Source organism: Eublepharis macularius, chromosome 1, assembly GCF_028583425.1.
Source record: "Eublepharis macularius isolate TG4126 chromosome 1, MPM_Emac_v1.0, whole genome shotgun sequence".
In the NCBI taxonomy this organism is placed as follows: domain Eukaryota; kingdom Metazoa; phylum Chordata; class Lepidosauria; order Squamata; family Eublepharidae; genus Eublepharis; species Eublepharis macularius.
Window position 1 is genome coordinate 30,442,859 of NC_072790.1, and position 15,639 is coordinate 30,458,497.

At 42.2% G+C, this 15,639-nt stretch overlaps 2 protein-coding genes across 2 annotated transcripts in view; both read left to right on the plus strand.

Moving 5' to 3' along the window:
- Positions 1-3,190, plus strand: part of FNDC3A (fibronectin type III domain containing 3A) — a 74,944-nt gene extending 71,754 nt beyond the window's left edge. Inside the window, exon 23 of the mRNA XM_054998019.1 lies at positions 722-3,190. Coding sequence (XP_054853994.1) covers positions 722-1,027 — 306 coding nt within the window. The 3' untranslated portion in view covers positions 1,028-3,190. The remainder of the gene's footprint in view (positions 1-721) is intronic.
- Positions 3,191-7,846: 4,656 nt separating this feature from the next.
- Positions 7,847-10,116, plus strand: MLNR (motilin receptor). Its single transcript, XM_054970927.1, has 2 exons — positions 7,847-8,627; positions 9,803-10,116. Exons 1-2 carry the CDS (start codon positions 7,847-7,849, stop codon positions 10,114-10,116), a joined length of 1,095 nt encoding a protein of 364 aa, XP_054826902.1.
- Positions 10,117-15,639: the final 5,523 nt, after the last annotated feature.

Here is a 15,639-nt window from a genome sequence, read left to right on the forward strand (position 1 = left end):
GCATTTATGAATGAATAATCCGGGAGCTATATTGTGAAGGTCATTTCAAGAATTTTGGGTATTGTCCTACAAACTAGAGTCAGTACTAATGGTCAAGAGGTCTGAGGTGCTTTGAAAGTTTAAACAAAAATATTTGAGTGATGTTCTCCAGTACTTCTTGCCTTGATTGGTATACCTTGCTTTTAATATCAGACTAGCTGCATTTCCTCACACAGAAGGCATCTGAAGGCCAAAGGATCTTGGGAGGCAAATGAAACTGGTCCTGAGGTGGTAGTGCTATGCAATAGCTGCTATGGTTTTACTTACAGGGATACCTGACAGTAGTCAGGATCCTTGGCAAAAGAATATTACGTTATTTAATGGGTGTTGATTTTTACCTGATGGCAGCTAATTGTTAGGAAACGGTCCCTTGATGGCTAGCCTGAAGGAGGTGTCCTGTCCAACGGATTCAGTGGATTAGGTGTGTGTGTTTGTGATGTGGAATGGGAAAAAAACTATTCAGGAAGGCCTTTGTTTGATACAAGTGGTAACTTTTGTTATTTTATGCTTCCTTCAGTGTTTCAAAAAAGCACTTATATTTAGTTTTTGGCGGTGTGCAACTTTGATTAGTTAATTCATTAGTCGATTCATCATCAAAAATTCTTCAGCTAGTTAACTTACTTTGAGCACCTATATAAGAAACAAACAGTAATCTCTGGTTATTTTGTGTATTTCTTGATAGATTTATAAAGGTCCTGATTGGTCATTCCGTTATTCAGGCCTCCAGATGAACTGTGAATCTCGTTTTCGGGTGTGTGCCATTCGACAGTGCAGAGATTCTGCGGGCAATCGGGATTTAATTGGTCCCTACAGTGCCACAGTATTATTCATTCCTCAAAAGACAGAAACAACAATTGGCAAGGACACACAATTGGAAACCACACAATGGACACTTAGTGATGAACAGTGTGCAACAGTCATCCTTCTTCTCTTCGCTGTCTTTTCTGTTGTAGTTACCTTTATAATTCAGTACTTTGTAATAAAATGAGAAAGCTGTTCTGCTTTTCATAGCTGTTTGTTATGTTTCACATTTATCATAAACTAAAAAAAGTTTTAATTTGCTTTTTCAAAATCTGGATTTTAGCACATGCTGTTAGGTAGAGGCATGCACACTTACAACGTAAGCCAGTGGGGAGACTTTCTTGGCAATATGCTCCGTTTTTTTTTAAAAGAAGTGAATGAAATACACATTTTGGAGCAGCAAACATTGATATAACAATAGCTACATTTCATGGATAAGTTCCAGGAAGCAGAATGGGGAGAGACTATAAAGTATGCGTCCAGGCTGCCTAAAATGCACATCTGAAGCAGTGAAAACGATCTCCCACTGTACTTCTAATACTTATTGTGATCTAACACAATTAAACAGTCTTTCCTCAAGTAGTAAACAATAATTTGGATGAGATGTAACTGGATAAAATGAGTTTACTAAGGCGGCGCTTGAGAAGAGATGACAAATTTTGCCCTCATACTAGCTGTGTTCCCCCACGTAGTGATATCTTTGTAGCTTCTCAGTAATAAGAGGAGTCTACTTATGTAGACATGCATCTCTTTGTATAAACTGAGATTTCTTAGAAAGACCACAGGGTCGGAGTAGGACAGCAACCTATGAACCAGTTTGCATATTGCCAATTGCCAGCTCTCAGATTACGACTGCTTAGGCTGTCCCTAAAGCTCTGTAACAAGTGCCAAGAACATTTATTTGGCTTCTTAAATATAGTTAACATACATTTCATTTTCATATATTTGCTTAACATTTCAGTTATAAAACTAATAATGAACAGCAATTTCATAGAATAACCTTCTCTTCTTGTAATTAAGTACTTTCTGTTTCACAAACTAGTTCTTTAAACGCATGACCTACGTTTGAGTAGATCTGATTGTTCAGCCGACCAAATACGTGTTGACCAGCCAAAGGACCAATCCTAGAAGAGCATCACTTCTTGTTGTCCTTACTCTATGGCCATTTGCCATTCACATCAAATTCTAGTGGTTAAGGGGTTCGGCTGCGAATCAGCACTCTACTGGTTCGAATCCCACTACTGCCATGAGCTCAGTAAGTGGCCTTGGGTAAGCCCCTCCTCTCAGCCCCAGCTCCCCTGCTGTATTGTGGGGATAATAATAACACTCACTTGTTCACCACTCTGGGTGAGGCACTAATCTGTCTAGAAGAGTGGTATATAAGTGCATTTATTATTATTATTAAATTTTTTAAAATCCTAACTTTTACCAGAAAATTTGCTGTTTCTTGATTAATGTTTAATGTGAAGTCTTTTTTTGGATATAACATCAATTGTTGACTGGCTGTCATTATTATTGCATTCAAGAGTACTGGCAGCTATATAATCCATCCAAGTTTTGTGAGCTCGGTTAAGCAGCTAGCTCAGCTATTATGAAGTGTCCCCATTGAATATGTTGTTGGATATCAGCACCATACATATAAGGAACTCTCTTAAAAGCTGTCTCACCACACAGTCTATGTGCTTTGTAACTTGCTTTTTGAAATTTATTTCTGATATGAGAGAATGATAATTTTGTCATATTGTTAGAATTTCAAGGACATGAAGTATTTCTCTTCTGTTCCAGGGGGTATCTTGTACCTGTCCCTATGTCCAATTACATGTGGTATAGATTAATGCTATAAGTTGGAAAGAAAATGAATGAAATGAGTAGTCCAAATGGTAAAGATATTTTTCCTAATTTCTGAGCATTATTTTTAATTTGTCATTCCAAGAAATTGTAGCTGCATCCCACAAAGTGTCTGTTCGGCAGTGTGGATGGCACTGCATAGTGGTCCAGAAATTTCTATGTGATTGCATGTCTAAAATTGCAAGCATAGTAACTACAGATAACCTTTATTGTCTTATTTTCCAGGATAAAATGTAAATGAACTATTTTTATAGTAAACACAGAATGATGTATTCATCAGTAGAGGCTCACTTCAGGTTCTTGTGTTGTAAACAAAATTTACTGTAACTTTATTCTACTTCAGATCTTACATTCCAGAAACTCCTACATTTTTAGAATGTTACATTGCCTATACATATTGCCTCAAAATTGTATGACCTCATATAGGCAAAACTGTACAATCACAAAGGACATATACATAAAGTGGGTAGAGAAGACTCTTTATAATCTATGGATAATAAAATATTTTTTCCAACAATTTTCCATTAGGCGCTTCAGTTATTGAACCATGTATGGAATTTTTACTTTCCTGATGATATTATTTGAGGAAACTTCTGAATGTATAAAGTGGTATTCTAACCCTGCACTTTGGTAACGCTAATATTATGCCTTTCCTCCTCCTCCTCTTGCTTGGGCAGTGCCAAACTCCATTGTGCTATGATGTCTCCAAAGCAGGTGCCTGGTTAAACCGGTTTCCTTCCCACAACCTGGTTTCTAAACCGGGATTAAATCTCTCTAAAGAAAAAAGAACGCTATGCCTCTCCTCCCTCTATCTTGTAAACTGTATAATGCACTTTGAGTTTCAGCAAGAAAGATGGACTATAAATTAAACAGGTACTCTTCTTCCTTCATCTCTTGCGCCCCCTATGTGCCAAGACCTCACGTAAACCTAACCCTGGTTTATCCCACAAGTCGGATACTAGTCCTGTAGTAAAAATGCTTCTGAACATGCATTGACTGCCTGTCCCACCCCACTAAATACCTCATCTCCTGAAGTCTTAGGATGCCTTTGAGCACACCAGTTTAACTTATGTAGGCTTTCAATCACAAGGGCTTCTCTGTCCCTTTTCCTCCTTCCAGTCACTTCATCAAAAGAAGATGGATTTCTATACATGTGCAAAAAGCTGAAGAAAGCTCCCTTTCCCCCCAAGTCCCCCTCTTCCCTCCCCAGTCCCTCCAACCTTCTTAGCCATCTTTCTCAGTCTTTATTGGTTGGAGACTGACAGTCAACTATGAATGCATTTAATTCACAGGTAACAAAGATGCTTTGGGGAGGAAAATTCAAAGGAGGGGGGAATCAAATTTGCTTAAATATGCAGGATTCTGGAAAGCAAGGCTTGGAAGCTGAAAAGCCAAATTCATGAACAGCACATCTATCAGTAGTTGTTAGCTATGACAGTGAAAAGAACTCAGCAGATTCAGAGGCTTTCAAATACCTATTCCTAGGGGCAACAGTGTGGGGAAGAGCTGTGGACTTCATCCCCTCTTTCTTGGCTACTTGGAAACAAATGGAGGGCAAGTGTGGATGCTGGACTAGATCCAGAAGACTCTCTTTGCATTCTCATAATTTGGTGCTCCACAAGTGGAAGGCAGTCAAATTGCAAAGACCCTTGGAACAGAGTGGGAGCTTGGGTGGTAGTGATTTGTCACCTGGGGGCTGCAGTGCATATATGTAATCATCAAGTAGTGTAAATTTACTATTAGAACATGCCATTTTAGGGTGGAACTTTAATAGTGCGCACACAGGTGACCAATTCTGCTTTATTATGCCTACAATCTGTGTGCAGTGTTGTATTTTATAAACTGAAATCTATCACTGTGTACTCCTCTGGCCTAAAGCACTACCAAACAAATAAGGCAACCTCTGATATGTATCAACAGGCCTAACCTATACCCATCATTGCTTCCTGGATCTGTGCTGCTGTTAGTTGGGTCCAAGGTAAGCCCCCAAATCACTGGCAGGGCCAGTCCCAGAGTGCCTGACCAGGTACAACCTTTCTCCCCTAACTTGTATTCTGCCACACCAACCACTTCCAGGTAGATGTTGCATTTTTTTTGTCTTTGGGCCCAAAGGGCTGATTATCCTGAAATAAGCAACCAGTAATGGATAATTATCTAGCTCTCTGTTCAACAGTATCTAAATGCTAGACCATAGTTTCAAGCAGGTAGCTGTGTTGGTCTGCAGTAGAAGAGCAAGGTTTGAGTCCGGTAGCACCTTAAACATCAACAAGATTTTCCAGGTTATAAGCCCTCACTATACCCTGGGAAATCTTTTTGGTCTTTAAGGTGTCACCTTGCTCTTCTAAATGCTAGGCCATGTTTTTCATTCTTAACTCTCCGAAAAGAGACAGGGATATAGATTCCTCCCCCCCCCCCCCGCCAAATCTATCCAGTGCAGGTTAACAGCAACAATCACACATATTTCCAGCTTTGTTTTCATTGTCTCTCTGTACATTTAAGAAAGGAAAAGGTTTCCTCGCATTGGGACATGAAGTCTATAGCTAGGATTTGCTCTGAGGGCACAGTGTGATGACGATATTATGCCATTATGGATAATGACTATGACGCAATATAATTTCTGCGGTCAAACCATCTAACACAACTGGCATGGTGAGCGTGCAGAGGGAGCAAACTGAGCTGTGCACTCAGACCCAATGACTGTTTCTGTCATACGCACAACTAACAATTCACACCAGCTACATCATCTCTCAACTTGACTCCTGAAGCTGTGCAGCAGGGCTGTAGCTGTGGTTGAATTATGCTTGCAATGGAGGTGGGGAGGAGAGAATCATATAACTACCCCACCATGAGCAACATTCAGCTCAGAATGATTCCATTCCTGTTGTAAAAATAGCCCTTGCAACAGCAGCAACCACCCTTGTGATACAGGAAAGGGTCTTGAGGTTTTAGGCTTTGCTTCTTCCCAAACTGACCCTGCTTTGAAAAGCAGCAGAAGGGTGAGCTCCAAAGGAGAGCTTCAGAACAGATTCTACATTTGAAGGTTCACTTTGCTTCCACCTGTTCCTATCCAAGTGCCAGAAGTCAAGGGAGTCTTTTGTTAGAGGGCTTTTTTCTTCTAGGGCAGAGGCTGCACCAAGCAGTCAAAGGTACATGACCATTCCTTTTGGTGTGAGTGACAAGAGACAGATAGCTGCCTCACTTGATCGCTGCTTTATTCCTTTTTGTTCTGATAATAAAGTCAAGCACGATGCATTGGCCCTAAGAACAAATGATCCCAAAACTCAAGTAAACTACATTCATATATCCTCTTCTTTCCCTCCCACACAATTTCTGGTATTTAAGGTCAGGGTAATTGTCAGATCTCAGAAGCTAAGCAGGGGCGACCTTGGTTAGTGAGTGGATGGGAGACCTCCAAGGAAGACCGGGATTGCTATGCAGAGGCAGGCAAAACCACCTCTGTAAATCTCTTGCCTTGAAAACCCCAGCAGGGGTCACCGTAAGTCAGCCACGACTTGGTGGCACTTTCCACTTCCACACGTGGCAATGGCAGGCAGCTCGGGTGCAGCCCTATACCCGATCGAGCAAGGGAAAGAGTTTCAACAATCATTCTACCCACAGGAGGCCTGCCTCAACCCTCCTTAGGCACACAGTACCGACTGCAACTTCAGCAGATGAGCTGATGCCACAGAACACAACCGACTATCATTTTAGAACCATTTTAGGTGATAAAGCCAGGAGGTCCGTGAAGCTTTATCCCTGGTGGACAATGTCGCCATGGATCGTCTCCTGAGAAAACCGGCCCCTCTCCTCAGCTTCACTTACGTAGCTTCCAGAGATAGTCTGAATCAGAATTCCCAGATTAAATGTAGAGGACAATTTCCATATCTGTTAAAGGAAGCGGATGACTCACCAGCAAGCTAAGTTGGCACCGGGTGCAAGACGGAGCGGAGGAGGGCGTATGCTAATAAGAGAAGTGTCTAGCCGCGCTGGTCAGCCACATGGTCAGCGCCATCATTCCAGAGCATCTGCAGGAGCGACGAGGCACCCTCCCACCCTCCGCTGATAAGGGACAACCTGGGGGGCACAGTCACAACTTTATGGGTTGGGGTTTTTTGAGGCATTGGGCCAGATCCCAAGAGGGTGAGTGGGCCTTCGGGACTGCTCACCCCGACGGATCGGAAGCAAAGGTCGCCAGGCTGGGCCGGCGACGGAGCAACGTGTGCCGAAGTGCCAGCGGGAGGCTGGCGGGTGATGCATCGGTCGGCAGCCAGGCCTACGATGCCAACGGGGATCTGTGCCCAGGTGCCAAGCTAATGCTCCATACAGCTGTAATCAATAAAGTTGTGGCCATTTACAACCCAAGCAAGTGTCTGTGTGATTCTTAGCCTCCGCGCAGTCTGACATAGCACATAGGTGACAAACTCCTTAGGCTGCCCCAGGAACACGTTCCCATCTAGCACCACCTGCATGAAAGCACATGAACACAAGCAGGGACAAAAAAGCACAAGTACGGGGACGGGTGCGGGTGGGGGTGCAAACAGAGTTGCTCAATGTAGAAGATGTACAAACCTTGAGGGTGCTGGTCATTTTGCAGCATAGCAGAGAAGAAGTGCAGAGGCTCTGAAGAATCCAAATACTTGGCAAAGGTGGGTCAATTAAAAAAATATTCCTGGGAGACTGCTGCAGTGAGTGAGGGTTCCTAGACAGGTTTCACACTAGAAAATACATTTGCTGTTTTAAGGACATTAAACGTGCTCATTCTGCTTGCTAAACCACAATTTCCATTTGTTGCCAAGGTGTGAAAGTACAAGCATCCTTGCTTAGGAGTGGATGTGAAAGCAATGATTCTCCATTGGTTGCTCAGTTAGAGGGAGTTGTCTTTCAGTGGCCGCGAGTCTCTATCAATCTAGAGCTGGAGTGTGCACAACTTTATTTCCCCGCCCAGGCAGTCATTTGTGGTTAAAAGATAGGCTGCATCCAGGAGTCTGCAAAGGCTGAGAACGTGTCAACTGAGAACGCTGAGGAACCACAAGAGCTGCTGGAGAGCTGGAACTTCTCAACGACTCCTTGGAAGCGAGCATACCTTTTGTCTTGCTTGCGATGGCTTTGGCTGTTTTGTGACAGCCACACTGGAGCTGGCCGCAGCGTCACCTGCAGCATGAACTGCAGCAACATCAGCAGTTGTGCGGCATGCCGAGGACAGGGTGCAGAGTGGCCGACGCTTCCACTCTGCAACAAGTTCATCTGCCCGTTGCTGCCCATGCATATCCTGATCCCCGTAACAGCTGTGTGCCTGGCGCTGCTGGTGCTCGGTGTGGCAGGCAACGTTCTGACTGTGCTGGTGATGGGCCGCTGCCGAGAGCTCCGCAACACCACCAGCCTCTACCTGGGCAGCCTGGCTGTCTCTGACTTGCTGCTGTTGCTGCTTGTGCTGCCTCTTGACTTGTACCGTCTGTGGCGCTCACGGCCGTGGGTGCTGGGCACGGTGCTCTGCAGCATGTGGCACTGGTCGGGTGAGGCTTGCGCTTACTGCTCCGTCCTGCACTTAACGGCTCTCACAGCGGAGCGCTACCTTGCCATCTGTTTCCCGCTGCGAGCCAAAGTGTTGGTGACCCGATGCCGTGTCAAGGCACTGCTGGTGGTGCTCTGGGCAGTGGCACTCCTCTCTGCGGCACCTTTTCTCTTCCTGGTAGGCGTCCAGCAGGTGGGCAACAACTCCGATGATGATAGCTTCAGCCGTGAGTGCGGTCCCACGGCACACGCCCGTCAGTCAGGGTTGCTGAGTACCATGCTCTGGATCACCACAAGCTACTTCGTGCTGCCCTTCCTCTGCCTCTATGTCCTCTATAGTTTCATTATCAGGGAGCTTCTGCATGGGAAGAAGACATACCTTGGCGGAGCATCACATCGGAGCCACCGGCAGACAGTGCGCATGCTGGGTGAGTAAGATTAGGTGGCCAGGTTGTGAATCAGCACTGTGATAGTTTGACTCCCACGACTACCATGAGGTACCCCGAGTTTAGCGGGTGGCCATGGGCAAGCCACTCTTCTCAGCCCCAGCTCCCCAGCTGTATTGTGGGGATAATAATAACACTGTCTTTGTTCACTGCTTTGAGTGTGGCACTAATTTGTCCAGAAGGGCAGTATATAAGCATATTGTTGTTGTTGTTGTTGTTGTTGTTGTTGTTGTTGTTATGTGGCCATTGGGGGAGAGTGGAAAAGGCACTGCTTTAGAAAAGCTACATGGAGTGAAAGTGACATTATTTCGTTCGGCAGCCTGGAAGATTTTATTCTCTGTTCCTGTAGTTACATGAAGAATATAAGGGGTAAAACGCTTGCAGAAGCTGGGAAATGCCAAAATGCAAATGTATGAATCTATCCCTTTATGCCATGGCATTGAGAGCAGGATTCAAGTCTGCGCATTAAGATCAAACCAGATGAGACCAAATGCGCAAATAATAAAACCACGTAGGCACGGCAGTAACACAACAGAATTGCTGTCACATGAAAATGAAAATATGAGAGAGAAGGATGAAACATAAAAGGAATCTGAATCATAACAAAGCATCCCAACTTTTAAAAATCAAGATTACGTCATCATTCACAAAAATCAATATAGGACCACAAATTTCAAACATCCACCTGTAATATCCCACCAGCGCAACTTTGTTTAGTTTTATTTCTGCACTCATTCTTTAGAAGTCAGGTGCTTCCTTCCTCCTGCACTGGAAAGCACATTATTATGGCCAAAATGCGTATTATGTGTGCCTGCTCATGGGTGCCTGTCCCGACTCTCTTATACGGGGACTAACCTTTAAAAACCTCTCTGTCACTCCAAACGTTGCAAAGGGGGGGGGGCTTCAGGCTTCCATCTTAGGCCATTTTTCACAGCAGGAAGGGCACTTCCTTGGGCTCCACGTGTCCTGGGATGGACCTGGTGCAAATAGCTTCTTCTGATGGGTAAGAAAATGACTTTGTCAGTGGAACGGATCCACGCACTCCAACTCAGTATATCTCAGCAGCCCCCACAACGGCCACAGCCAACTCTCCCATGACGGGAATCGATTGATTACTTGATTAATTTTCTTTTCTGCTTTTTTCACCCCTTTTGCAGTTGTGCTGGTTCTGGCTTTCGTCATTTGCTGGCTGCCCTTCCACATCGGCAGAATCATATACATCAACTCTGAGGATACCAGGATGATGCATTTCTCCCAATATTTCAATATTTTTGCACTGCAACTTTTCTACTTGAGCGCATCTATCAACCCAATCCTTTACAATCTCATCTCCAAGAAGTACAGGGCGGCAGCTTATAAGCTCTTGATGGCCATGAGAGCTGGAGAAAGGGCTTCTACTCTTATCAGAGAAACTGCTGGCTACACAGAGACTACCAGCAGCCTAAGAAATGGGAATGTTGCCTATTTGTGAGACGTCGTTTCAGGGCTTTTGCTAAAACCATTTTAAGCAGGTTTGTCACATTAAGGGCCATTAATGTTCAGCCTTCCAGTTTTTAAAGAGTCGAAATTGATCAGTGTATTATTAAGGTCTGTATTTGAGGAACTCTTTATCTTCTGAACAATTTGGAATGAATCAATATATCAGAATGAATCAATATCCATTTTATTTCTGTCATAGTAGAAGGGAAACATCTAGATTGGTGCCAACATTAATTTCGGCCACTTTAGTGCAGCCTAGCAGCAGATTGCATTTCATTCAGAATCAAAAGGGGGGATAGACGGTGGATTTTCAAGTGCTCCAGTCAGTTGGCAATGCAAGTATTTCCCACAGCTTACAGATTCATTCTTACTTGTCCACACTGCATGTCTTCATACAGAGTCCAGCCCTGTTTTAAAAGACAGAGCCTTAGGCTCTGTCAATTTCACCTCTCTACACAAAGACAGAGCCCAGGGAGATCCCTCCTCAAAGGGTTTGTTAATTTCATCTTCGATGAAATTGACAAAGCCTTCAGGGAGGCAAAGAAAAATTAACAAACCTGCTGAGGAGTGATCTCCGCTGGCTCTGTCTTTTTAAACTACGTTTCCCGGCTAACATTGAGTCTCCCTACACTTGAGAGTCCCCATGTAAGATGTCTCATGCAGAGAGAATCTGAGTCTGATTTGTAGACAGAAAATAACAGCCATGAGGAATGAAGACGTAATTGCAGCATTTTCAAGATCGGTATATCCATAATTCTCTGAGAAATACTTTTTTTTAGTCTAAAAGGCATTCCCCAGAGAATGATGTATATAGTAATTTGAACTTTAGAGTGATTTCTTTTTAATCTAAAGAGAAAAAATTACAATAAAAGCCCAGTTCTGAAGTATTCTTAAAATTTGAGAACGAGAAAAATTTACAATTTTTCAGTTTAATCCGGTTATAATCCAGTATAAATCTTTTGTGTACCAATTATAAATGTAATTGGAATAACAAATGTTTGTTCTACAATCACAGAACTAAGGGTTGGTCTAGCTCAAAAACATGTTTCTCTTACCCAGGTTTATTTGTGATTTTTAAATGCCCAAACAACTGGTATAAGTTAACCACATTTCATATTGGCACTTTTCTCTATTGGTTCGAAAATCAATGCCAATAAGAAAGTGCTTTCTAATTAACTGTGGCCGGGGTTATCTGCCCTGGGTTCAATGCATTTGGAAAGCAGTTTCCTCCCCCCCCCCACTCCCTCTTCTCCATAGCACTGTGGTGCTTTTGTGCACCCCCTGAGGTTCCCCCAGCTTTTCTCCAGTCTTTTCCAAACCTGCCTTATTGAGATGTTTGGGGAAAGTATGCAGTAAAGCCTGGATGGCTGCTGTGTTCAGATTTTCCAGCCCACATGGCAGCTACGTTCCCTGACCCTGTCCCCATGGTTGCCATTTCTTGCCCCTTGCCATCAGAGGGCTTTTTATTTTTTAAAAAATTGGCACTAGAATATCATTATATCGATAAACCATTGCAGCAATATTTAATTAATTTAACACATTTATATGTCACCTTTCCACCCAGATAGGGTCCCCAAGGTGACAAATATCAAAACATTAAAATATTTCAACATCAAAACAGTTAAGATATTAAAAAAGCAGAGAAATAGTGGGAAAACCTGTCATGTAGAAGACCTGTTCTGCTGTATTTTAACAGTGTCCTCCCCAACAATGGGAAAACCGAACAAGTTCATTCACTAATAGAAATCACCTATGTATGGAAACAGCTGACTCGTACTGAATTATCTTTATAAGTTGATTTGGATTTCAGGTTTTAAAATTACAAAAAGATATTTTAGTAAGAAAGACTGAATAACAGAAACAAATAAAGGAAATTAAGTTATCTCGGGGGAGAACTTTATAAATAGTATATGGATGGAAAATTCAACTTTAGTTGTATTCTAGGAAATGAGAATTCTATTCTGGTATAACAGGACAGATTTCTGCACTGGACTTGTTTCCTATTTTACTTAACATTTGTGACTTCTCTAAACAAAATCGGCAATGTTATTAGTTAAAATGTTTGAAAATACGAGATGGAGTAAATGCTGTGAAAACAGTATCTAATCCATTGGGGCTCTTGCATGCTGGGAGAAAATGGACATGAAAAATATGGAGGGGAGGAAACACAACACTTTCTTGTTTACCCACCCATCCAGGTGATAAATATGATATTCCATTTTGAAAAAAATGTTTTATTGTAAGCAAAAAATTAAATAAGAACAAAGAGAAATTATTGGTTGTGTGACAAGTTTGTTATTTTCAACTGCAAATAAATTATTGTAAAATAGCAGAAGTGCACATTTTTCTACCTGTTTTATAATACTATCCTACATAAAGTTACACCATTCTAAATCCCTTGAAGTCAATAGACTTTTATAGACTATTACATGGTGGTGGTGGAGTATGCCCTCAAGTCAAAGCCAACTTATGGCAACCCCTAGTGGAGTTTTCATGGCCAGAGACTAACAGAGGTGGTTTGCCATTACCTGCCTCTGCAACCCTGGTTTTCGTTGGAGGTCTCCCATCCAATTACTAACTAAGGCTGACTCTGCTTAGTTTCTGAGATCTGATGAGATTAGGCTCACCTGGGCTATCCAGATCAGGGCAGACTATTATATATAATAGACTATTATATATGCATTGGGGTGGGCAATATCTCATCTTCTCCTTAGGAGATCTGTAGTAGCAAGGTCAAAATTGTTACAGTTGTGTGGCAAGCTACTTCACATAAACTGTTGATCACATGGAGGAGGCTCTCAGTCCCGTTCTACATGGCCATCAAACTAGTTTCATGAGTCTTAGTAAGAGTTCCAGTAAAAGAAGAGCAATATCCAGGGCTTTTTTTAGCTGGAATGCGGTGGAACGGAGTTCTGGCACCTCTTGAAAATGGTCACATGGCCGGTGGCCCCGCCGGCACAGAGGGCAATCTAAACTCCCCTCTGTCTGGAGATCAGGGGGCGGGGCCACCAGCCATGTGACCATTTTTGCCGAGGGCGATTTAAACTTTAAAAAACTCCCCCTTGTTTCAGCTGACCCAAAGTGATGTCATTGTGTGGTCTTGAGTTCCACCACTGAGTTCCACCACTTCTTTTCCCAGAAAAAAAGCCCTGGCTATAACTAAGAATAATTGGAAGTGCTAAATATTAGAGGTCTGCTCTTACTGTGCTGATCCTGTGATAGTAGATTTGCTCTTTGCTTTGGAAAATGAAGGAGTGTCTACATTCCTCTAAACTGAGCATCCAGATTCAGGCCCAAAGCAGAATCTTTTGTAACTGTACTAACTTCAGGTCAGCCAGACACCACTTCTCCTGTTTCAGAAAGAAAAAGTCAAATATGAACTCACCCATTCTCTGTTGGGTAGGTGACAATGCTTTCCTTGGAAAATATAATGGGCAAGATAGACAAATTATATATTTTTGGGCTTTCCCTCATTTCTTACAGGAATATTGACAGCCTGGCTTTCAGGAGAACTATGGCCAGGCAAGTGCAGCCGGAAGTGAGAAACTGTAACCCTTTGCCTCACTCCTGGGGACTGAGTCACACCAAACGCATGTAAACATGTGTAAGATTGCTTTATAAACACACATTTAATCACAGTTAAGGAAAAAAGGTACATGAACCCACCTTATTGCAGAGCACGTGCATGTGTGCATGCGTGCGCACACAAGAACTATGGTAAAAAATGCACTCAGGTTATCTGAACACATGAATGTATAGGTTAACCATACTTAATCCCCCACCCCACACTAACTAGGATTTTAAGTCTGGTTGGTTAGGTTCCCAGTTAACGGGGGATGGGGGACTAACTCCAACTGATATGTGCACTTGCATTGTTGTACATCATAGGCAGCTGGAGTTAGTTTTAATCATGATTAAACATGTGAGAAAGAAGTGAAGTAGTGAGGGGAGAAAGATGCAGGTGTGAACACAACACGAGCTGGGTTTGTGTACATTTCTCGTTAACCACAATTAAATATGATATCTGTATGCAGATATACCGTTTAATCCTAAGAAGAGTTACTCCATACATATTAGGGTTGCCAGCCTCCAGGTAGTAAACCAAACAAACAAACAATTCCGGGAATATGTATATAACTATCAGTTTTTTATATTTTTATATAGTGCAAAAGTGCAAAGTGCAAAATATAGTGCATGATTATATACAATAATAAATATACAATAAATACAATAAAATATTGATCTCTCTGTCCCAACATGCAATAAATATGGTAAAAATACAGAATTTGATCCTAATGGTTATGAAGTATATTTTCCAAAGGAACAATGTCCATGAATTAATTAAGATGAAAATGTAGCAGCTTGCAGGTTTCCTCAAATAGAGCTCCAATGCAAACGTGTGGGAGGCATGAGATGGCAAGCTCCAGTCCAAACATATTTATTTATTGTATATTTATTATTGTATATAATCATGCACTATATTTTGCACTTTGCACTTTTGCACTATATAAAAATATAAAAAACTGATAGTTATATACATATTCCCGGAATTGTTTGTTTGTTTGGTTTTCTACTATCCGGGTGGATTCCCTTGTTTGCTTAGAGCCTCCAGGTAGTGGCTGGAGATCTCCCAGAATTACACCTGGTCTCCAGGCCACAGAGATCAGTTCACCTGGAGAAAATGGCTACTTTGGGGAGTGGGCTCTATAGAATTATGCCATGCCAAGGTTCTTTCCCTCCCCAAACCCCACTTTCTCCAGGTTTCTCCAGGTTTTACCCCCCCCTCCCGATCTCCAGGAATTTCCCAAATTGGAGCTGGCAACCCTAAGACATATACACACATATACACACATTTACAGTACAATCCTAAGAAGAGTTACTCCAGTTTAAACCCATTGTGTATGTCAACATTACCCAGTACTTGCAGCTGTGCTATTGGGTTTAAGAAGGGCATGTCTCAAATTTTCTGCAAACATTTCTATTAAAATACAATACTCTCACTGGCAATCCATGTTATGTACCTCCGTTCCTAAAATCATACCCTTTCACTGCTTTGTTTTTTCTTGTGTACACATTGCTTCATACAACAAACATGCCACTGTGTATCCCAAGGTTTTTATTTAGCCAATGTTTGCCTGCCATCTGGTTAGCTATCTGTAACTGGTCAAAACAAATAGATTTTTAAAAAAAGAGATAAAAACTCAGCAGCCATTTATCATCTAACTGTACAAGGTTTGTCACCCCCGATCCAAAAGGTATTCTTTAATTCTTCCTGAGTATTATATTTGATCATTTGACATGAAAAAAGACAGAAGACATCAGATAAGTAGTAAATTTGGTTTTATGGCTGCATGGTTTTTAATGTACTGTATAAAACTAAGTAACTATAGTAGCTAAAACGTCATATCATATAAAACTGAGATTCTCGAATCAAGTGAAACTAATTTTTTTACGTGTGAGACTGTGTGTTGGATCCATTCAGCTTTTCTGCTGGTGAAAAAGAAAGAAGGGGTTC

What these genes read in the sequence shown, in the direction of transcription:
- MLNR (XM_054970927.1), top strand. Translation starts at nt 7,847, where the DNA reads ATGAACTGCAGCAACATCAGCAGTTGTGCGGCATGCCGAGGACAGGGT. An exon ending in GCAGACAGTGCGCATGCTGG is followed by an intron (nt 8,628 to 9,802) that starts GTGAGTAAGATT and finishes CCCCTTTTGCAG; the next exon opens with TTGTGCTGGTTCTGGCTTTC.